General features: G+C 39.1%; 1 protein-coding gene across 1 annotated transcript in view; it reads left to right on the top strand.

The window, feature by feature from the left end:
- The window catches only part of ROGDI (rogdi atypical leucine zipper), a 119,734-nt gene extending 97,015 nt beyond the window's left edge, over positions 1–22,719 (top strand). Inside the window, exon 7 of the mRNA XM_053694782.1 lies at positions 16,844–22,719. Within this exon, the coding sequence (XP_053550757.1) occupies positions 16,844–16,885 (42 nt within the window). The 3' untranslated portion in view covers positions 16,886–22,719. The remainder of the gene's footprint in view (positions 1–16,843) is intronic.
- The last annotated feature ends 1,379 nt before the right edge of the window (positions 22,720–24,098 follow it).

Raw genomic sequence — 24,098 nt, 5'->3', positions numbered from 1 at the left:
AAACTTTATTGGGGCCCAGTTTTTTCCACATGGCTGGCTTAAATTTGCCTGGAGATAGTTTGTTAGGCCTCTCACTGTGTAGACAGAAAGTGGGAGGGGCCTAATTTCGCGCCTAATTGCGCATTAACTTTTGCAGACTGAGACATCCAGTTTCCTTGAAGGAGTTCCCTGAATGCTATAGGACCTCTCTGAAGGGTTTTTGGTGCTTCTAAATTCGTTTGTATGGCAAGGTAGGGCCACAGCAGAGCTGTGGCAGTTTGTTGTGACTGTTAAAAAACGTCTATTTAGTTTTTTTGATCCGTTTTTGAAACTAAGGGGTTAATCATCCATTTGCAAGTGGGTGCAATGCTCTGTTAGCCTATTATACACACTGTAAAAATTTCGTTTGTTTTACTGTTTTTTTTCTCACTGTTTTTCAAATTCTGACCTTTTTTATTTCTCTTAAAGGCACAGTACCGTTTTTATTTTTTGCTTGTTAACTTTCTGTAAAGTGTTTTCCAAGCTTGCTGGTCTCATTGCTAGTCTGTTTAAACACGTCTGACATAGAGGAAACTCCTTGTTCATTATGTTTAGAAGCCATGGTGGAACCCCCTCTTAGAATGTGTACCAAATGTACTGATTTCACTTTAAGTTATAAAGACCATATTCTGTCTTTAAAAGATTTATCACCAGAGGAATCTGACAAGGGGGAAGTTATGCCGACTAACTCGCCCCACGTGTCAGAGCCTTTGACTCCCGCTCAAGGGACTCACGCTCAAGAGGCGCCAGGTACATCTAGCGCGCCCATGGCGTTTACTTTACAAGACATGGCGGCAGTCATGGATAATACACTGTCAGCGGTATTATCCAGACTACCTGGGTTACGAGGAAAGCGAGACAGCTCTGGGGTTAGAAGAAATACAGAGCACTCTGACGCTTTAATAGCTATGTCTGATACCCCCTCACAATATGCAGAAGCTGAGGAAGGAGAGCTTCTTTCTGTGGGTGATGTTTCTGACTCAGGGAAGATTATTCAACCTGATTCTGATATGGCAAAATTTAAATTTAAGCTTGAACACCTCTGCGTGTTGCCCAGGGAGGTTTTAGCTACTCTGAATGACACTGACACCATTGCAGTGCCAGAGAAATTGTGCAGATTGGATAAATACTATGCAGTGCCTGTTTACACTGATGTTTTTCCAATACCTAAAAGGTTTTCAGAAATTATTACTAAGGAATGGGATAGACCAGGTGTACCGTTCTCTCCCCCTCCTATTTTTAAAAAATTGTTTACAATAGATGCCGCCACACGGGACTTATGGCAAACGGTCCCTAAGGTGGAGGGAGCAGTGTCTACCCTAGCTAAGCGTACTACTATCCCCGTCGAGGACAGTTGTGCTTTCTTAGATCCAATGGATAAAAAGTTAGAGGGTTACCTTAAGAAAATGTTTATTCAACAAGGTTTTATTCTACAACCTCTTGCATTCATTGCCCCAGTCACTGCTGCGGCGGCGGCCTTCTGGTTTGAGTCTCTGGAAGAGGCTCTACAGATAGAGACCCCATTGGATAATATACTTGACAAGCTTAGAGCACTTAAGCTAGCCAATTCATTTGTTTCTGATGCCATTGTTCATTTGACTAAACTAACGGCTAAGAATTCTGGTTTTGCTATTCAGGCGCGTAGGGCGCTATGGCTTAAATCATGGTCAGCTGACGTTACTTCAAAGTCTAAGCTTCTTAATATTCCCTTCAAGGGGCAGACCCTATTCGGGCCTGGTTTGAAGGAGATCATTTCTGATATCACGGGAGGAAAAGGTCATGCCCTCCCTCAGGACAGGTCTAATAAATCAAGGGCCAAACAAACTAATTTTCGTGCCTTTCGAAACTTTAAGGCGAGTGCGGCATCAACTTCCTCTAATACAAAACAAGAGGGAACTTTTGCCCAGTCCAAGTCGGTCTGGAGACCTAACCAGGCTTGGAACAAAGGTAAGCAGGCCAAAAAGCCTGCTGCTGCCTCTAAGACGGCATGAAGGATTGGCCCCCGATCCGGTAACGGATCTAGTAGGGGGCAGACTTTCTCTCTTCGCCCAGGCTTGGGCAAGAGATGTCCAGGATCCCTGGGCATTGGAAATTGTATCCCAGGGATATCTTCTGGACTTCAAAGCTTCCCCTCCAAAAGGGAGATTTCACCTTTCACAATTATCTGCAAACCAGATAAAGAGAGAGGCATTCTTACATTGTGTTCAAGACCTCCAAGTTATGGGAGTGATCCACCCAGTTCCAAAGGAGGAACAGGGACAAGGCTTCTATTCAAATCTGTTTGTGGTTCCCAAAAAAGAGGGAACCTTCAGACCAATCTTAGATCTCAAGATCCTAAACAAATTTCTCAGGGTCCCATCATTCAAGATGGAGACTATTTGTACCATCCTACCTATGATCCAGGAGGGTCAATACATGACTACAGTGGATTTAAAGGATGCTTATCTTCACATTCCGATACACAAAGATCATCATCGGTTTCTCAGGTTTGCCTTCCTGGACAGGCATTACCAGTTTGTAGCTCTTCCCTTTGGATTAGCTACGGCTCCAAGAATCTTTACGAAGGTTCTGGGGTCACTTCTGGCGGTCCTAAGGCCGCGGGGCATAGCAGTGGCCCCTTATTTAGACGACATTCTGATACAGGCGTCAAATTTCCAAATTGCCAAGTCTCATACGGACATAGTTCTGGCATTTCTGAGGTCGCACGGGTGGAAAGTGAACGAAGAGAAGAGTTCTCTATCCCCTCTCACAAGAGTTTCCTTTCTGGGAACTCTGATAGATTCTGTAGAAATTAGGTTTTACCTGACAGAGACCAGGTTATCAAAACTTCTAAATTCTTGCCGTGTTCTTTATTCTACTTCTCGCCCTTCGGTGGCTCAGTGTATGGAAGTAATCGGCTTAATGGTAGCGGCAATGGACATAGTGCCGTTTGCCCGCCTACATCTCAGACCGCTGCAACTCTGCATGCTCAGTCAGTGGAATGGGGATTACACAGATTTGTCCCCTCTACTAAATCTGGATCAAGAGACCAGGGATTCTCTTCTCTGGTGGCTATCTCGGGTCCATCTGTCCAAAGGTATGACCTTTCGCAGGCCAGATTGGACAATAGTAACGACAGATGCCAGCCTTCTAGGCTGGGGGGCAGTCTGGAACTCCCTGAAGGCTCAGGGATCATGGACTCAGGAGGAGACCCTCCTCCCAATAAACATTCTGGAACTAAGAGCGATATTCAATGCTCTTCAAGCTTGGCCTCAACTAGCGACAATGAGGTTAATCAGATTTCAGTCGGACAACATCACGACTGTGGTTTACATTATCTAATTTGCTTCATTATTCAGATATCCTTTGTTGAAGAAATAGCAATACACATCGGTGAGCCAATTACACGAGGCATCTTTGTTCAGCCACCAATGGAAGCGATGTTGGAAGTTTCAAAGATAATTTGTTGGGCAGAGATTCACTCTTGCCATCTAAGTCGACAGACTTTTCATCCGGGGGAGTGGGAACTCCATCCGGAGGTGTTTGCACAATTGGTTCAACGTTGGGGCGAACCAGAACTGGATCTCATGGCGTCTTGCCAGAACGCCAAACTTCCTTGTTACGGATCCAGGTCCAGGGATCCCAAGGCAATGCTGATAGATGCTCTAGCAGCGCCTTGGTCCTTCAACCTGGCTTATGTGTTTCCACCGTTTCCTCTGCTCCCTCGTCTGATTGCCAAAATCAAGCAGGAGAGAGCATCAGTGATTTTGATAGCACATGCGTGGCCATGCAGGACTTGGTATGCAGATCTGGTGGACATGTCATCCCTTCCACCATGGACTCTGCCTCTGAAACAGGACCTTCTACTTCAGGGTCCTTTCAACCATCCAAATCTAATTTCTCTGAAACTGACTGCCTGGAGATTGAACGCTTGATTTTATCAAAGCGTGGCTTCTCCGAGTCAGTCATTGATACCTTAATTCAGGCACGAAAGCCTGTCACCAGGAAAATCTATCATAAGATATGGCGTAAATATCTTTATTGGTGTGAATCCAAAGGTTACTCATGGAGTAAAGTCAGGATTCCCAGGATATTATCTTTTCTCCAAGAAGGATTGGAAAAGGGATTGTCAGCTAGTTCCTTAAAGGGACAGATTTCTGCTCTGTCTATTCTTTTGCACAAGCGTCTGGCGGATGTTCCAGACGTTCAGGCGTTTTGTCAGGCTTTAGTTAGAATCAAGCCTATGTTTAAACCAGTTGCTCCGCCATGGAGTTTAAATTTGGTTCTTAAAGTTCTCCAAGGGGTTCCGTTTGAACCTCTTCATTCCATAGATATCAAGCTTTTATCTTGGAAAGTTCTGTTTTTGGTAGCTATTTCCTCGGCTCGTAGAGTTTCCGAGTTATCTGCCTTACAGTGTGATTCCCCTTATCTGATCTTCCATGCAGATAAGGTAGTTTTGCGTACTAAACCTGGGTTTTTACCTAAAGTGGTATCTAATAAGAATATCAATCAGGAGATTGTTGTTCCGTCATTGTGTCCTAATCCTTCTTCAAAGAAGGAACGTCTTTTACACAATCTTGACGTGGTTCGTGCTTTAAAGTATTATTTACCTAGCTACTAAAGATTTTCGTCAAACATCTGCTTTGTTTGTTGTCTACTCTGGACAGAGGAGAGGCCAAAAGGCTTCGGCAACTTCTCTTTCGTTTTGGCTAAGAAGTATAATACGCTTAGCTTATGAGACTGCTGACCATCAGCCTCCTGAAAGGATTACAGCTCATTCTACTAGAGCTGTAGCTTCCAAATGGGCTTTTAAAAATGAGGCTTCTGTTGAACAGATTTGCAAGGCGGCGACTTGGTCTTCGCTGCATACTTTTTCAAAGTTTTTTTATAAATTTGATACTTTTGCTTCTTCGGAGGCTATTTTTGGGAGAAAGGTTTTACAGGCAGTGGTACCTTCCGTTTAAGTTCCTGCCTTGTCCCTCCCTTCATTTATGTACTTTAGCTTTGGTATTGGTATCCCACAAGTAATGGATGATCCGTGGACTGGATACACCTTACAAGAGAAAACATAATTTATGCTTACCTGATCAATTTATTTCTCTTGTGGGTGTATCCAGTCCACGGCCCGCCCTGTGATTTTAAGGCAGGTATATTTTAATTTTTAAACTACAGTCACCACTGCACCCTATGGTTTCTCCTTTCTCTTGCTTGTCTTCGGTCGAATGACTGGAGGTGGCAGTTAGGGGAGGAGCTATATAGACAGCTCTGCTGTGGGTGATCCTCTTGCAGCTTCCTGTTGGGAAGGAGAATATCCCACAAGTAATGGATGATCCGTGGACTGGATACACCACAAGAGAAATAAATTTATCAGGTAAGCATAAATTATGTTTTTTTTTATTTCATGTTTTAGATAGAGCATGCAGTTTTAAACCACATTCCAATGTACCTTTTATTATATAATTTGCTTCATTCTGTTGATTTCATTTGTTGAAAAGCATATCTAAATAGGCTAGGTAACTGCTGATTGGTGGCTGAACAAAGATGCCTCGTGTAATTGGCTCACCAATGTGTATTGCTATTTCTTCAACAAAGGATATCTGAATAATGAAGCAAATTAGATAATATAAGTAAATTGGAAGGTTGCTTAAAATTATCTATCTAAATAATGTCTCATGTCCCTTTAAAGTTGTTTAAAACTGCTTGCTCTATCTGAATCATGACAAATGTATTTGGACTTTCATGTCCCTTTAAAGCTTCCAGGCTCAGATGTTGGTTCCTCAGTATGTATTGGGTAATTGGACAAATACATTTTGTTTTTTGTGTATTAGAACATCATGGATTCAGACTGTGCATTAGGGACAAAATGTATCTTTAACAACTTTCTAATTTACTTATATTCTCACATTTTCTTCGTTCTCCTGGTATCTTTTGTTGCAAAAGAGGGAAGCTCAGAAGCGTTCACGTGTCTGGAGCACTAGATGGCAGCAGTCTTTCCAGAATGTTATCCATTTGCAAGAGCGTGAGATGACAGCGCTATGTCCTGCCATGTAGTGCTCTAGATCAGGGGTCGCCAACCTTTCGGACCTCAGGGACCACTAAACTCACAATTTTGAATCCCGTGGACCACTAACATGATTTTTTACAGAATTTGGCGGCTAATAATAATAATAAAAAAGAATATATATATATATATATAAGAGCTAGGAAAGGGAGGGCACTCTCAGGATTTATATACATCAAAGTTAGTTTATTGTTTATAACAACAACGTTAGAAAGTCATAAGGATAGGTCGACGTTTCGGCTTACATAGAAGCCTTCATCAAGACAGATGAACAACTGTTAAACGAAGAAGAAAAAATAACAGATTTAAAAACACAAAACACAGCATCAATACGTAATCCCACCACCAAATTGTTTGCAGGCAGAAAAATAAACCCACAAATAATGAAAATAAACATAGAAAAAATACAAATAAAAATAAGGCAAACCCATACACATAGCGCTAGGAGATACAACAATACAGTCCCTCCAATATATATATATATATATACATACATATACACACACCCATACTGTACACAACTAGTATAACCATAGCTAAGTTTACATTATGTATATATTTACACATTTTTAAGAATTGGAATTAACTAACAATGACAGAACTGAGAGCATACTTCCAAATGACAAATGAAGGGTGAGTGCCATCTTTTGAACTGGAAACAGAGGCAGAAAGTAGGAAAAAAGAACTATGTTTAAAAGGACTATAAGACTTCAAAGTTTCCTCCCCGGTTAGGAATTATTCAAAACTACTTATGATCATGGACAGATATTGAAGTCATAAATTAAGATTATATCAGAAAGCTCTCAATATGTAGGTGAGCTAACCATGACTGATGTTACTGGCAATTACTATAATACTGGTGGGATATGGCTGATCTGCTGGATGGCAATTACTGGAATTCAGGTGGAATGGCTTTGTGCGCTGGAAAATTATTAGAATGTGGCACAACAGGGGTGACACCATCATAGGAGATTAATTCCTGCTTGATGGTGTCAAGGACCACCAACATCTTCTCGTGGACCACCAGTGGTTGGCGACCGCTGCTCTAGATCACCTAGGTATCTCCTTAACAAAGAATATCATGGGAACTAAGCCAATTTGATAATAGAGGGGGCAATTTTTTAAAAAAGATTCCAATTTACTTCTGTCTTAATCATAAAAGACAATGTTTGGGTTTCATATCCCTTTAATATACACACTTTGTGCCCGAGCACAATCCTTTGGAAAAACTTAACTGATTTATATACAAAAATCCCCATAGATGTTGATGTTTTTTCTGTTGAGAACCACTAGATACATTTAGTAAAGAATTGTGATTGATCCCTATGTGTCATTTATGCTATTCAGTCCGTTTATATGTACTTCAGGCATATTTAAAGGGATAGGAAACCCAAATATTTTCTTTCATGATTCAGATAGAGCATGCAATTTTAAGCAACTTTCTAATTTACTCATATTTTTTTAAAATTTTCTTTGTTCTCTTGTTAATGCTTTGTTGAATGAACAGAAATGCACGACTGGTTTCTAACTGAACACATGGGCGAGCCAATGACAATCAGTATAAATATGCAGCTACCAATCAGCAGCTAGAACCTAGGTTGTTTGCTGCTCCTGAGCTTTCCTAGATAAACCTTTCAGCAAAGTGTAACAAGAGAAATAAGCAAATTAAATAATAGCAGTAAATTGGAAAGTTGTTTAAAATTGTATTCTCTGTATGAATCATGAAAGAAAAATTTTGGGTTTCATGTCCCTTTAAGGATCTGCAGTTGCCCTTTGCTCATGGGGAGGTTGGATAGTTACTGTTAACAGTGGGCTAGGTTTTATGTGGCTAATTTTGATTGTTAGCATTTGTTCTGCATTACTTGTTATCGGGCGCCAACACAATTTGGCACCCGGTGATATCTTCTCGTGTTATGGGATGCTCTAGAAATTCGCATGCGTGTCTGACATTTTTTGTAGGTAGTTCATTTCTAAACCTTGTAATACTTTGAACATAGGGAGAAAAACAACAGCAGAAGAAGCAGACACCAGGTAACGGCAGTTTCGAAATCCAAATTTACTTCTGTGAGACAGTGCAAAAACAATGTGCCCCAAACATGTAGAGAGAACAAAGGCCTCTTACGCGTTTCGTGTGAGCAAACACTTCGTCACAGAGAAAAACAGAAGCACCTTTTTAAACACTCAAGTCAAATAGGTATCCCAGTTGGTTATACCCATTATACCCAGTATAAGGTTTTTTATGTAAATATTCATTATGTGGATGATGAATATTTCCATAAAAAAATCTTTTTAAATGATTTTAATAAGTTTTATATTTTAAAGAAGCTGAAGGATATTAAGTGTTACGTTTTTTTATTTTCATCCTTATACTGGGTATAACCAACTGGGATACTGATTCAACTTAAAGGTTTTGTTTCTCCCATTTTCTGGCCCCCTGTATCATGTGACAGACATCAGCCAATCACACACTAGTATATGTATACCCTGTGAGCTTGTGCACATGCTCAGTAGGATCTTGTTCCCCAGAACGTGTGAACATAAAAAGACTGCAAAATTTGATATTGGCAGTAAATTGAAAAGTGTCTTAAAACTGCAGCTTTTTCTGAATGATTAAAGTTTCTTTTGATTGGAGTGTCCCTTTAAGTGAATACTCTAAGAGGTGCTTTATTTTATTCTCTCTATGTTTCAAAGTATTTATTTCTGTGACACTGAGCACCACCCACCTTGTAATTGGGATAGTGATTAGTGAAAACTTTTCTCACTATCAATCAGTGGGCTTTGATATTGATGCAACCTGTCACATGCTTAGTTAAAACTTAAAGGGACAGTATACACCAATTTTCATATAACTGCATGTAATAGACACTACTATAAAGAATAATATAAAAATCCAGTATAAAACCGTTAAAAACTTATTTAGAAGCTTCTGTTTAAAAAGTTACTGGAACACCCACTGCAATTGGAAAATAGCAGACCCCCCCCCTTCCTTTGCATATGAAAAGACTCTTTACACAAACAGAATCAAGCTGGAGGTGTACGTCGGTATTCTCCTAAAACTTTGGGCCTTGGTTAGGAGTCTGAAAATCAGCACAATGTTATTTAAAAAGAAGCAAAACTGTACATTTAAAAAAGAAAAAACCTGTATGGGCTATATAAAGTGTATAATGTCCCTTTAATAGTAATAATAAGCTGTAGTTGGGATCCAGAATGTATATTATCTTGTAAGCAGCTCTTTTTTCACTATAAATTGCAGTTTAAAAAAATAAATTAAAAAAAAATCTAATAACAGATAACATCTTATAACACAGATCTAATAACTGATAACATCTAATACAAAAAAGATCTAATAACAGATAACATCTAATACAAAAAAGATCTACTAACAGATAACATCTAATAAAATAAAAAAAAATTGAATAGCACAGGTCTAGTAAAAAAAACCTGACAGTTTTATTTTTGTATTCGATTTGTTTTTTGTTATTTGGACAAGATAATAGACAAAGTTTATATTATTGTGTGAAATGTGTTTTTATTCTGCAATCATTCTTTTTAATATTTTTTTTTTTGCCAACATTTCTTCTATAATATACGACAAGTCCACAGATTCATCCTTGTGGGATATTATCCTTCTGCTAATAAGTGGCAAAGAGCACCACAGCAAAGCAGTCTATATAGCTCCTCCCTTGACTCCACCCCCAGTCATTCTCTTTGCCTACTCTAAGTAATAGGAAGGGTAAAGTGAAAGAGGTGATAAAATGATAGTTTTTATTTTCTTCAAGCAAGACTTTTTTATTTTAAATGGTACCGGTGAGTGCTATTTTCTCCCAGGCAGCAGATGGATAAAGATTTCTGCCTGGAGACTGATGATCTTAGCAGTTGTTACTAAGTTCCAGAGTAGTTCCCACAGAATGGCTGAGGAGTACTTAAGAAACTTCAGTGTGAGGAACGTTTTTCATGCTACAAGCATTGAGGTATGTTCAGCCATTTTTTTTCTGGAGAGACTGTGTTATTTCAGAATTGTCTGACAGTATCCCCATGAGGGAAAGGGTAAGCAGTAATCCTTATGTATAGAGAAGGGTATTACTGGACCTGTATATTGGGCTATATAAAAAATGGTTGACACTGATGTTATGTTTGTGGGCAAACATTTCTATGTTGGGAGTTACAGATAACGTTTTTTATGGCAAACGTTTTTACTTTATTTGTAAATGGAGGGTACACATGGCTTCACTAAAGGGGTTTATAATCCCACATGGCTAGGTTTTAGACCGCTCTGGTGTGGTTAGATTAGGCTGTGAGATATCAAGTGAGATGGGCGGGGCCTATTTTCGCGCCTCAGTTGCGCAGTTGTTTTTCTCAGACAAGCAGCAAGCTCCAACTCCAGTGGGCCTTTCAGAGACGGTTTGGTCCTAATCGAAGGGTTAACCCGATTTTCCAGACCCCTGAGGGCAGGTAGGCGCCACAGCAAGTCTGTGGCGAGGTGCAGGGGGTGTTTTTGGTTGCTTTTAACGTTTTTATAGCACAACGTTTTTTTGGTAAGGGTTAAGTTTTCCTTTCCTTGTGGGGCAATCTTACCTGACAAGTTGGGATGCATTTATCATAAAATTGTGGTAATTTTATTGTTTTAAAGCAGTTTTGGAAAAATTGTATGCTTTTTTTCTCTTAAAGGCGCAGTACCGTTTTTTCATATTGTTATTTTTTTTTATAAAATAAAGTGTTTGCAAGTCTGTTTGTGGTCATTACTAGCCTGTTTTAACATGTCTGACATTGAGGAAAGTCAATGTTCCATGTGTTAAGAAGCCATTGTGGAACCCCCACTTAAAATGTGTCCCTCATGTACCGAAAGGTCCTTGCATTGCAAAGAACATATTTTAGCTGATAAAAGTATGCCTCAGGATGATTCTCAGTCAGAAGAGAATCAGTTTATGCCATCTACTTCTCCCCAAGTGTCACAACCTTTAACGCCCGCCCAAGCAACGCCAAGTACTTCTAGTGCGTCTAATTCTTTCACCCTGCAAGATATGGCCGCAGTTATGTCTACTACCCTTACAGAGGTATTATCTAAACTGCCTGGTTTGCAGGGTAAGCGCAGTAGGTCCGGTATTAGAGTAAATGCTGAGCTCTCTGATGCTTTATTGGCCATCTCCGATGTACCCTCACAGTGTTCTGATTTGGGGGTGGGGGAATTGCTGTCTGAGGGAGAGCTTTCTGATTCAGGAAAGATGTTCCCTCAAACAGACTCAGATATGACGGCCTTTAAGTTTAAGCTTGAACACCTCCGCTTGTTGCTCAGGGAGGTTTTAGCGACTCTGGATGATTGTGACCCTAAGAGGATTTCGGACATTGTTACTAAGGCATTCCGTTTTCTCCCCCTACTAATTTTAAGAAAATGTTTCCCATATCTGACACCATTCGGGATTCGTGACAGACGGTCCCTAAGGTGGAGGGAGCTATTTCTACCCTGGCTAAGCGTACAACTATACCTATTGAGGACAGTTGTGCTTTCAAAGATCCTATGGATAAAAAATTAGAGGGTCTTCTAAAGAAATTGTTTATTCATCAGGGTTTGCTTCTACAACCTATAGCGTGCATTGTTCCTGTAACTACTGCAGCTGCTTTTTGGTTCGAGGCTCTAGAAGAGTCTCTTAAGGTTGAGACCCCATTAGATGATATTTTAGATAGAATTAAGGCTCTCAAGCTAGCTAATTCTTTTATAACAGATGCCGCTTTTCAAATGACTAAGCGGCAAAGAATTCAAGTTTTGCCATTTTAGCGCGTAGAGCGTTATGGCTTAAGTCCTGGTCTGCTGATGTGTCATCAAAATCTAAGCTGTTAGCTATTCCTTTCAAAGGTAAGACCCTATTCGGGCCTGAACTGAAGGAGATAATTTCCGACATCACTGGAGGAAAAGGCCATGCCCTTCCTTAGGACAAGACGAATAGATTGAGGGCCAAACAAAATAATTTTCGTTCCTTTCTAAACTTCAAAGGTGGTCCCTCTACTTCCTCCCCTGCCACAAAGCAGGAGGGAAATTTTTCTCAATCCAAGTCAGTCTGGAGACCTAACCAGACATGGAATAAAGGTAAACAGGCCAAGAAGCCCGCTGCTGCTACCAAGATAGCATGAAGGGGCAGCCCCCGATCCGGGACAGGATCTAGTAGGGGGCAGACTTTCTCTCTTCGCTCAGGCTTGGGTAAGAGACGTTCAGGATTCCTGGGCTTTAGAAATCGTGACCCAGGGGTATCATCTAGAATTCAAAGATTCCCCTCCAAGGGGGAGATTTCATCTTTCACATTTGTCTGTAAACCAAACAAAAAGAGAGGCGTTCTTAAGCTGTGTAGAAGACCTATATACTATGGGTGTAATCTGCCCAGTTCCAAAAGCAGAACAAGAGCAGGGGTTTTACTCCAATCTGTTTGTGGTTCCCAAAAAAGAGGGAACCTTCAGACCAATTTTAAATCTCAAAATTCGAAACAAGTTCCTCAGAGTCACATCCTTCAAGATGGAGACCATTCGGACAATTTTACCAATGATCCAGGAGGGTCAATATATGACTTCCGTGGATTTGAAGGATGCGTATCTTCACATTCCTATCCACAAAGATCATCACCAGTTCCTCAGTTTCGCCTTCCTGGACAAACATTACCAGTTTGTGGTTCTTCCTTTCGGGTTGGCCACAGCTCCCAGAATTTTCACAAAGGTGCTAGGGTCCCTTCTGGCGGTTCTAAGGCCGCGGGGCATAGCAGTGGCGCCCTATCTGGACGATATTTTGATTCAGGCGTCAACTTACCATCTAGCCAAATCTCACACGGACATTGTATTGGCTTTTCTAAGATCTCACGGGTTGAAGGTGAACATAAAAAAAGATTTCACTTGTTCTTCTTACAAGAGTTCCATTCCTAGGAACTCTGATAGACTTGGTAGACATGAAAAATTTTCTAACGGAAGTCAGAAAATCAAAGATCTTAACCACTTGCTGAGCACTTCATTCCATTCCGTCAGTGGCACAGTGTATAGAGGTAATCAGACTAATGGTAGCGGCAATGGACATAGTTCCGTTTGCTCGCTTGCATCTCAGACCACTGCAGCTATGCATGCTCAGACAGTGGAATGGGGATTATGCAAATGTATCTCCTCAGATAAATCTGGATCAAGAGACCAGAGACTCTCTTCTTTGGTGGTTGTCACAGGATCATCTGTCCCAGGGAATGTGCTTCCGCAGGCCAGCATGGGTCATAGTGACGACGGACGCCAGCCTCTTGGGCTGGGGTGCAGTCTGGAACTCCCTGAAGGCTCAGGGTGTGTGGACTCAGAAGGAGGCCCTCCTTCCAATAAATATTCTAGAACCCTTCAGGCGTGGCCTCGGCTGGCTTCGGCCAAATTCATAAGATTCCAGTCAGACAATATCACGATTGTAGCATATATCAATCATCAAGGGGGAGCAAAGAGTTCTCTAGCGATGATAGAGGTTTCCAAAATAATTTGATGGGCAGAGAATCACTCTTGCCATCTATCAGCAATCTATATCCCAGGAGTGGAGAACTGGGAAGCGGATTTTCTAAGTTGTCAGACTTTTCATCCGGGGTAGTGGGAGCTCCATCCGGAGGTGTTTGCACAATTGATTCATCAATGGGGCACACCAGAATTGGATCTGATGGCATCTCGTCAGAATGCCAAACTTCCTTGTTACGGGTCCAGATCAAGGGATCCTCAAGCAGTACTGATAGATGCTCTAGCAGTACCGTGGTCGTTCAACCTGGCTTATGTGTTTCCTCCTTTTCCTCTCCTTCCTCATCTGATTGTCAGAATAAAACAGGAGAGGGCTTTGGTAATCTTGATAGCACCTGCGTGACCACGCAGGACTTGGTTTTCAGATCTGGTGGAAATGTCATCTCTGCCACCGTGGAAACTGCCACTGAGACAGGACCTTCTAATTCAGGGTCCGTTGCAACATCCAAATCTAGTTTCTCTGCGGCTGACTGCCTGGAGATTGAATGCTTGATTTTATCTAAGAGGGGATTTTCTGAGTCGGTCATAGATACCTTGATTCAGGCTCGAAAGCCTGTCACTAGGAAAATTTATCATAAGATATGGCGTAAATATCTTTATTGGTGTGAATCCAAAGGCTACTCATGGAGTAAGATCAGGATTCCTAGGATTTTGTCCTTTCTCCAAGAAGGATTGGAGAAGGGGTTATCAGCTAGTTCCTTAAAGGGACAGATTTCTGCTTTGTCAATCTTACTACACAAGCGTCTGGCAGATGTCCCAGATGTTCAGTCGTTTTGTCAGGCTTTGGTTAGAATTAAGCCTGCGTTTAAACCTGTTGCTCCGCCATGGAGTTTGAATTTAGTTCTTAAATTTCTTCAAGGGGTTCCGTTTGAACCTATGCATTCCATAGATATTAAACTTCTATCTTGGAAAGTTCTGTTTTTAGTTGCCATCTCTTCTGCTCGAAGAGTTTCTGAACTATCTGCGTTACAATGTGACTCGCCTTATCTTATATTCCATTCTCATAAGGTGGTTTTGCGTACTAAACCTGGATTTCTTCCTAAGGTTGTTTCTAATAAGAATATTAATCAGGAAATTGTTGTTCCTTCTCTGTGTCCTAACCCTTCTTCTAAGAAGGAGCGTCTGCTACATAACTTGGACGTGGTTTGTGCCTTGAAGTTTTACTTGCAAGCGACCAAGGATTTCCGTCAAACATCTTCTCTGTTTGTTGTCTATTCTGGAAAACGTAGAGGTCAAAAAGCTACAGCTCATTCTACTAGAGTGGTGGCTTCCACATGGGCTTTTAAAAACGATGCTTCTGTTGAACAGATTTGTAAGGCTGCGACTTGGTCTTCCTTACATACCTTTTCCAAATTTTCCAAATTTGATACTTTTGCTTCTTCGGAGGCTATTTTTGGGAGAAAAGTTCTTCAAGCAGTGGTGCCTTCTGTTTAGGTATCTGTCTTGTCCCTCCCGTTCATCCGTGTCCTGTAGCTTTGGTATTGTATCCCACAAGTAAAGGATGAATCCGTGGACTAGTCGTATCTTATAGAAGAAAAGTAAATTTATGCTTACCTGATAAATTGATTTCTTCTATGATACGACGAGTCCACGGCCCGCCCTGTCAATTTAAGACAGATTATATTTTTTGATTTAAAACTTCAGTCACCTCTGCACCTTTTAGTTTCTCCTTTTTCTTCCTATACCGTCGGTTGAATGACTGGGGGGTGGAGTCAGTGGAGGAGCTATATAGACAGCTTTGCTGTGGTGCTCTTTGCCACTTCCTGTTAGCAGGAGGATAATATCCCACAAGTAAAGGATGAATCTGTGGACTCGTCGTATCATAGAATAAATCAATTTATCAGGTAAGCATAAATTTACTTTTTTTTTCACACATTTGTGCCCCATATTTATGCCTTATTGTCTACTTGTGTTAGACGTAAGGTTTCTGCGCTATTTACTTCTTTTCTAGTTGAATCAGAGTATATAACTTTAAACCACATTTTAATTTACTTCTATTACCTAATTTGCTTTGTACTTTTGTTATCCTTTGTTGAACAGCATACCTACCTAGGCTCAGGTGCAGCAATGCACTACTGGGAGCTAGCTGCTGATTGGAGGCTGCACATATATGCCTCTTGGCATTGGTTCTACCTGATGTGTACTACTAGCTCCCAGTAGCGCATTGCTGCTCCTTCAACAAGGATACTAAGAGAATGAAGTAAATTTGATAATATAAGTAAATTGGAAAGTTGTTTAAAATTGTGTTATTAAAGGTTTTATTATTATTCATTATTAAAGGTTTTCTGTTCCATGTCCTTTTAATTGACTTGATTTAGATGCTTTTTAGAAAATAATTTATTTATACATGAGGAATTTAGGGCCCTATTTCTTGTGGGAACCATTTTAAACGACTTTTTTGCTATAAACAATGTTGCAAACTACCGCCACATGGTTAAAGACACGTGCACGCTCCTGAGCTCACTTACGATTTCTCTTTAACAAAGGATTCAAAGAGAACTAATAAATTAGAAAGTTGTTTAAAATTTCATGCTCCTTCCAATTCATGTCAATTTTAAAGGGATAGTATAGTTAAAATTAAACTTGCTTGATTCGGATAGAGCATGTAATTTTAAGCAACTTTCTTATTTACTCCTATTATCAATTTTTCTTTGTTCTCTTGGTATCTTTATTATTAAGCTTCAAGTAATTTTGTCCACAGCACTATAATATCAATTATTTTTTATTTTCTGTTAAACATACAGATATAAAATGCGACATGAGTAAGAGTGGCAACACTCGAAACGTCGCATTTTATATCTGTATGTTTAACAGAAAATAAAAAATAATTGATATTATAGTGCTGTGGACAAAATTACTTGTATCATAGATGTTAGGGGACCCTGGCAGAGCCCCTGTCTTCACAAGCACTATTCTCCAGTTTGTTGCTGTACTACACTGCTTTTATTATTAAGCTTAGGAGATGGAACATTTTTGGTTCAGCACCTGGGTAGCGCTTGCTAATTGGTGTCTAAATATAGCCACTAATCGGCAAGCGCTACCAAAAATTGGCGGTCTCCTAAGCTTACATTCCTGATTTTCAAATAAAGATACCAAGAGATTGAAGAAAATTTGATGATGAGTAAATTAGAAAATTGCTTAAAATTGCATGATCTATCTGAATCATGGACGTTTCATTTTGACTAGACTTTTCATTTTGCTTTTACTGTTCCTTTAAGTGTCATTGTTTCTGTTCTAGAGGAGGATGCTAACCTATTTTATTCTCTCTCTCTCCAGATCTCGGTTTTCTCTAGTTACTGGAATTTTAGGCCCTACTAAGATTCCATCCAACAAGCTAATTTTTTTTGTTTCATGCCTCAGTTCCTTTTCCCTTCACTCACCTTAAAGGGACACTGAACCCAATTTTTTTTCTTTTTTGATTCAGATAGAACATGAAGTTTTAAGCAACTTTCTAATTTACTCCTATTATCAAATGTTCTTCATTCTCTTGGTATTTTTATTTGAAAAGCAAGAATGTAAGTTTAGATGCCGGCCCATTTTTGATGAACAACCTGGGTTGTTCGTGCTGATTGGTGGATAAATTCATCCACCAATAAACAAGTGGTGTCCAGGGTTCTGACTTTCTTTTTCAAATAAAGATAGCAAGAGAACAAAGAAAAAATGATAATATGAGTAAATTAGAAAGTTGTTTAAAATTGCATGCTCTATCTAATGAAAGAAAAAATGTGGGTATAGTATCCCTTTAATTATGCTGCCTATGATAGGGACACATTCTCCCAAGGTTATGTGAACAACGCATCCGGGAGGTGTATGAAGATTTCAGGAAGCAGCTCCTCCGTTCTCAGCAGTGTTAGAAGGTAGCCTTGTTGCTGAAGATTCTCGTCCTGTGAAAAGACTAATCCCTGTCTTCTGTATGAACCTTTTTCTACAAATTTCTCCATATTCTCAGTGTACAACTATTGATTTTTTTGTGTATTTTGTATATATAGTATTTATTCTCTTGGTTGCAAATGTTTTACCAATTAAGAAGGGAAAAGTGTATTTTATGGTGAAATTCGGTTGCAGTAATATCAAATTTGCATACTTGGTTTTGATCATATCCACTTATGTGTCAAATTAAAGGGACACGCAAGCCAAAATTAAACTTTCATTATTCAGATAGAGCAGCCATTTTAAACAACTTTACAATTTTCTTCCATTAACAAAATGTGCACAGTCTTTTTATATTTTTTGAGTAACCACCTACTACTGAGCATGTGCAAGAATTCACAGAATATGCATTAATGCATTTGTGATTGGCTGATGGCTGTCACATGATACAGGAGGAGTGGAAATAGACATAATTTTTTGAAATTTGTCAGGAAAAAATCTACTACTTATTTGAAGCTCAGACCAAGTGCTATTGCATTGTCTTTTTATCATGCCCAAAACACACCCTGAGATTGCATATTGTGTACTAATTTTGGTCCATTCTCATTCTATATCCAGCCTTAGTTCTATCCACTCTGCCTTTGTAAACTTTTTTAAATATATCCCCTATGGTGGGGTAAAGAAATGGAACTCAACAGGTTAAGTAAAAGCTGTTTAAATTTAAAGGAACAGGAAGACCCATCATTTTCTTTCATGATACCAATTTGAAACAATTTTCTTCTATTATCAAATTTGCTTCATTCTCTTGTTATCCTTTGCGAAAGGAACAGCATTTCACTTCTGGCAGCTAGATGAATACATCTAGTTAGCCAATCACAAGAGACAAATGTGTGCAGACACTAATCAGCAGCTAGCTAATGGGATATGTGTGTATTCTTTTTCAACAAGGGACACCAAGAGAACGAAGATCTGTATTATACAAGTTTCGTTTTGACTTTTCTATCCCTTTAAAGTGAAATGAACAAAGTTGCATGTTGGTGTATGACCGACCTGTTTGCAACAAACAACTGCTACATGAAAAAGTTAGTTTATTCAGCAAAGAAGCAAGTATTAAACACTTAATTACAACAATGTACTGCAGTGCATTTTATTTTTGATGGAATATTATAAAAATGTTTAGTACTAAGTCACTTTAGAACATCACATCCTTTCTCTGTGCTCTTAGGTATAGGGGCTTCAGACAGAGCAGGCAGGGATTTAGAGTGAAAAACTGGAAATCATATAAATGGGACAGTAAATGTCAAATATTTTACAAGGCATATTCCTTATAGCAGTGTTTCCTAACAGGCCAGGTTTTCATTATAGCTGAAATAGAGCACAGGTGAAAGAATCAGCTGATGGGTGAGAGCAGGTAAGTAACCATGGTTACTATTCAGATGATTATTTCACCTGTGCTCTAGTTCAACTGTAATAAAAACCTAGCATGTTAGGGGTACTGGTGGAAACACTGCCTTATGGCACTGCTGATGCCACCTTGATATTGGTTATTTATAAGAGCTTCTAGCATCCTCATAGGCGTGTTTGCTTATTTCTCAGGCCGCTCATAGCCTGCATTTTTTTTTATTTTTTTTATCTTGTCACGATGAGCTACAAGAAGCCATACTGCTCACCCCACATAAAGAGAGAGCTCAGGGAAAGCTTCTGTGCCTGTTTCTGAAGCTTGATGCCTAAATAATGTCAGATAAATGGGTTAACAAGTGCCCATGGGCTGCTAAAATATCATTAGAATAGGTACTTTGACAGTGTTGTTAGCAGAAGCACACACACTATGCAGTGCTATAACGCAGGGATGGTCGGTTGGTGTCCTGGGTGTCACATGTGGCCGGTGGCACTAGTTTTTCAGTTCCAGGGAAAAAGTGGAACTAAGGATATGTGCATTAGCTTATGTGGACTTGACAAAAAGTGTAACTAAGGATATGTGCATTAGCTTATGTGGGCTTGACAAAAAGTGTAACTAAGGATATGTGCATTAGCTTATGTGGGCTTGACAAAAAGTGTAACTAAGGATATGTGCATTAGCTTATGTGGGCTCGACAAAAAGTGGATCTAAGGATATGTGCATTAGCTTATGTGGACTTGACAAAAAAGTGGAACTAAGGATATGTGCATTAGCTTATGTGGGCTTGACAAAAAGTGGAACTAAGGATATGTGCATTAGCTTATGTGGACTTGACAAAAAGTGGAACTAAGGATATGTGCATTAGCTTATGTGGACTTGACAAAAAGTGGAACTAAGGATATGTGCATTAGCTTATGTGGACTTGACAAAAAGTGGAACTAAGGATATGTGCATTAGCTTATGTGGACTTGACAAAAAGTGGAACTAAGGATATGTGCATTAGCTTATGTGGACTTGACAAAAAGTGGAACTAAGGATATGTGCATTAGCTTATGTGGACTTGACAAAAAGTGGAACTAAGAATGTGTAATTATGGGGCTTCTGGTGTGGAATAAACAAGGTGGCTCGCAAGCCTGCTGGATTGGCGATTAAGGGGTAAAAAGAAGAGTGAATCACCTAATTGTGCTGTGCCCCTGGACATTTTAATAAATGTTATTAATTTGTTTAATAGCCATAAATCTATAGGAGTCCCTTAAGGCTTGATCTTCACCCCCTGGCACGTTAGCCATCACTGCTATATATTTTATGCCCTGTAAAAGAAAAAAAAATGCTTTTCTGTCTCCATTTCAGAAGTTAAAATATAATGGGAGTGGTCAGCTATTCGCCAAAGGTTATCAAACAATTAAGTTTCATTTAGACCGTGCAGGACAGGGAAGCTATATCCATGATTTTACATTGATCTTCATTTATGGTTGCTTATATCTATTAGGCAATATGCAAGCCCCTCAGTTGCTTTTTGGGGTGTTTGTTCTCACATTTCATAATACTTCTGATGTAATATTTAAACGGCATTGGGTAATGTCAAACTAACACAGTTTTCACTGGCAGGTAAATACAGACCAATGGAACTGACCCACATATTTTTTATAGATAAGATGTATATGTATATAATATATGAAGTTACCTAATCCTAGCGCATTCCAGTAAGCATTGTTTGATTATATTTGGTAACTCCAAGTTTAAAATGTAACTTGAATGTTTACTTTATTACCTCTTATCACAGACTAAGAATATTTAATAGAATTGTTGCCTTCACTAAGTGTTTTAAGAGACCACAAGGGAATTTTTGTTCTTAAAGGGACGTAAAACCAAAATGTTTTTTGTGATTCAGATAGCGCATGTGTTTTTAACCAACTTTCCAATTTACTTCTATCTAATTTGTTTTGCTCCTTTGGTATCCTTTGTTGTAAAGTCACATTATATATCCTAGCAATTAAGTACTGCAGTGCAAAGTACCTCTAAAAAAAAAATAAAGTTTTCAAATCATTAAACACTACCATTTTGTAGCACGGTTTCCCTGGATGTGCAACTCAAAAGTTATTCCAGGATGAAAAGCCCTGTAGAGTTCATGCTACCAACCTCCCTTGCTGTGGTCAATTAGGGATAGACGTGTCTCTGCTCTGATCAAGCAATCACTGTGTAAATCTTGTTGTATGGTCATATACATTTTACCATACTTTTGTATGATGGAGTCACTGCAGCCTTTCTTGGGATCTAAATGTTAGTTTACAGTATAACCAGGCAAAAAAAACAAAACAACAAATGTATATTCCAATGTTTTATTTTCTTTAACCATTTCACGGTGGTAGATTATACGTTTATAATATGATAAATGAACAATAAAGACTATCAATATATGTATATCATTGACGGATGCACTGAGCGTCCTATCATATGAGTATGTACAAGCTGGGAACAAAGGGAGTGTAACATATCTTACATAATTAGTGGAGAGTTTGTGGAACACTGCTTCATATATAAATTAAATTAACCATTTAGGAGGCTACTCATTGGATTTTTTTTATTGTGTTGCATGATACATTGCTTCCATGTACAAAGGGAATATTGACCTCCTGTCTAAAATTAATCTGATACTAGAGGAGACTTTACACTACAGACACTTTGGAAAATGTATATAATGCATTGTTAGTATGAAATATTGAAGTCCAGAGAATTATTTTTTCTGTTTATATATCTTTTTTTGGTTGATACTTTGTATGTTGCTAGGAAGTTAGAAACTGTGTATTTACATATATCTAACATATGCATATATCTCTTCACTACATTATTATGTGACATTTTAGAACAACCACCAAATGTGCTGTTTTAGCAGCTACAATAAGCTAATTAAACTTATATTTAGCCATACCTTTAATTGGTGTTCAATATAAAATCAGCACTTTAAGGTGATATAATGGAATGTTTGTGTTCTTCCAATGTAAATATTTGACTTGATTTGTGTTTGAAATAAAGACATGACAACTTGAATCTTGTGTATAATAATTTGAATATCGATGTACAATTCTGATTTCTCTTGCATCTTATGGGAACAGCACATGCAGTAGGACTCTTTTCTGTTGGTAAGTACGGTGTTCATTTTAGGACATCCTCTCTTTTCTAAAACACCATCCTTCCTCTTACCAACTCTCAAACTCCATGAGTCACCAACTGAAACACCTGATGTTTGACACCTGAGTCCAGATACCTGATGTCTGACGAGGGCCAGACTGGGAATAAAAAGCAGCCCTGGAAAAATATGAAGACCAGCCCTATTTTCTGTTGAGTCAGTAGAATGTACATGTCCCATGTTTTTCAAAGGGGATTACTGGGATACTAATTCCCCCAATATTTTTTTCAGAATTAAATTATATTATTTTGTATTAAATGAAATTGCCAGATTGGTGTTATATAGGCACCCTACAACCAAACTGCATCAATTGATCACCCCTTTAAATTGTAGCTTTCCAGCCCCAGCTGCTGCAGCCCACCAGGCAATATCCTGGTAGGTCAGTCCGGCCTTGCGTCTGACACCTGAGGCATGATGGAGTTTTGAAAGAGAAAGCATGAAGTTTGTGGATGACTGATGGAGTTTGAGAGGAGAAGTAAACACTTGCTAAAATCCAAACTTCAGTCCTCAATTTTACCTGTCTGCCTATTTGGTTGTAAGAGCTGGAGATCCAACTCTACCCACTACAGGTTCTCCTCCTCAAAAGCCCAGTAAACTTTGGATTTTTTAATACTGTGCAAACGTATTATATGTTTTATTTTATATAATAGTGCAACATCCATTTAAAATGTTTAATAAAATATTATCAAAAACAAAGTTCTTACTGTGTCCTCTGTTTCTTCTAGTGCTGCAGACAGCCTACTGAAAATGCATGTACGGCTTCGATCGGAATAGTCCAATCCCTGCGCTCTGCATAATTATGCATTTGCATAATATTACGCCTGCTCACTCCCAGTGTTTTGTTGAAATTAGCTCCCTCGTTGACATTTGCTACCTCCATGTGCACATGCGCACATTTACGTAAATGCTCTCCACATTTTGTTTTAAAAGAATGTGTGGAAAGCGATTACGTAATTACAACTCGGTTGGGTTCATGATTAAGTAACAAATTTCGCAGAGGTATCAAATTAGTCCTCGCATTAATTGTTAAAGGGACTCTGAACCCAAAATTATTCTTTTGTGATTCAGATAGAGCATTCAATTTTAAGCAACTTTCTAATTTACTCCTATTATCAATTTTTCTTCGTTCTCTTGCTATCTTTATTTGAAAAAGAAGGCATCTAAGCTAAGGAGCCAGCTAATTTTTGGTTTAGACCCTGGACAGCACTTGTTTTATTGGTGGGTGAATTTATCCATCAATCAGCAAGAACAATCCAGGTTGTTAACCAAAAAAGAGCCGACATCTAAACTTACATTCTTGCTTTTCAAATAAAGATACCAAGAGAATTAAGAAAATTTGATAGTAGGAGTAAATTAGAAAGTTGCTTAAAACTGCATACTCTATCTGAATCAGGAAAGAAAATATTTGGTTTCAGTGTCCCTTTAAAGTGGAAAAGCCCCATAAGTGCCCATGCGTTTGGTACGTTTACCTACTAGTAGATTTGCCCATAATTACTTGCACAATCGCAATATTAGTTAAATTCCCATAATTGCTTATCGATCAGATAATTAAAGTTTTTATCATGCAGTGTGTCCTCTATCACATACCCACACACATATATATATATATTATATGTAAGTGATCAAGGACTCGCATGCACGATGGCTTGCTCTCTGATACACCGAGGACATCCATATCCTCAACCACATACATCTATACTCTTAATTGCGTTTGTAACGTGTCCGTCGGTGTTGCCAGTTGCGCACGCATCCTTAAAGGAATGTTGGCACCCAACAGAATGTTGACTGTATGCGCAGCCAAAATAATTCACCTGGATGCAGCGAAGCCAAGTGGATTTTTTCACCACCCTGCCATTTTCTGAATCCACCGGGATGCAGCGAAGGCAAACGGAGCATTTAAAAAAAAATAACCGCCCGCAATAAGTATTAAATTTAAAAAAAACTAACCGTCCGCAATAAGTAATAAAAAAAACTAACCGCCCGCAATAAGTATTAAATAAAAGAAAAAAAAACTAACCGTCCGCAATAAGTAATAAAAAAAAAAATAACCGCCCGCAATAAGTATTTTCTCTTGT

Source organism: Bombina bombina, chromosome 11 (assembly GCF_027579735.1).
Source record: "Bombina bombina isolate aBomBom1 chromosome 11, aBomBom1.pri, whole genome shotgun sequence".
In the NCBI taxonomy this organism is placed as follows: Eukaryota; Metazoa; Chordata; class Amphibia; order Anura; family Bombinatoridae; genus Bombina; species Bombina bombina.
The sequence above is the reverse complement of the archived record's forward strand: the minus strand, read 5'-3'. Positions and strand labels throughout refer to the sequence as shown.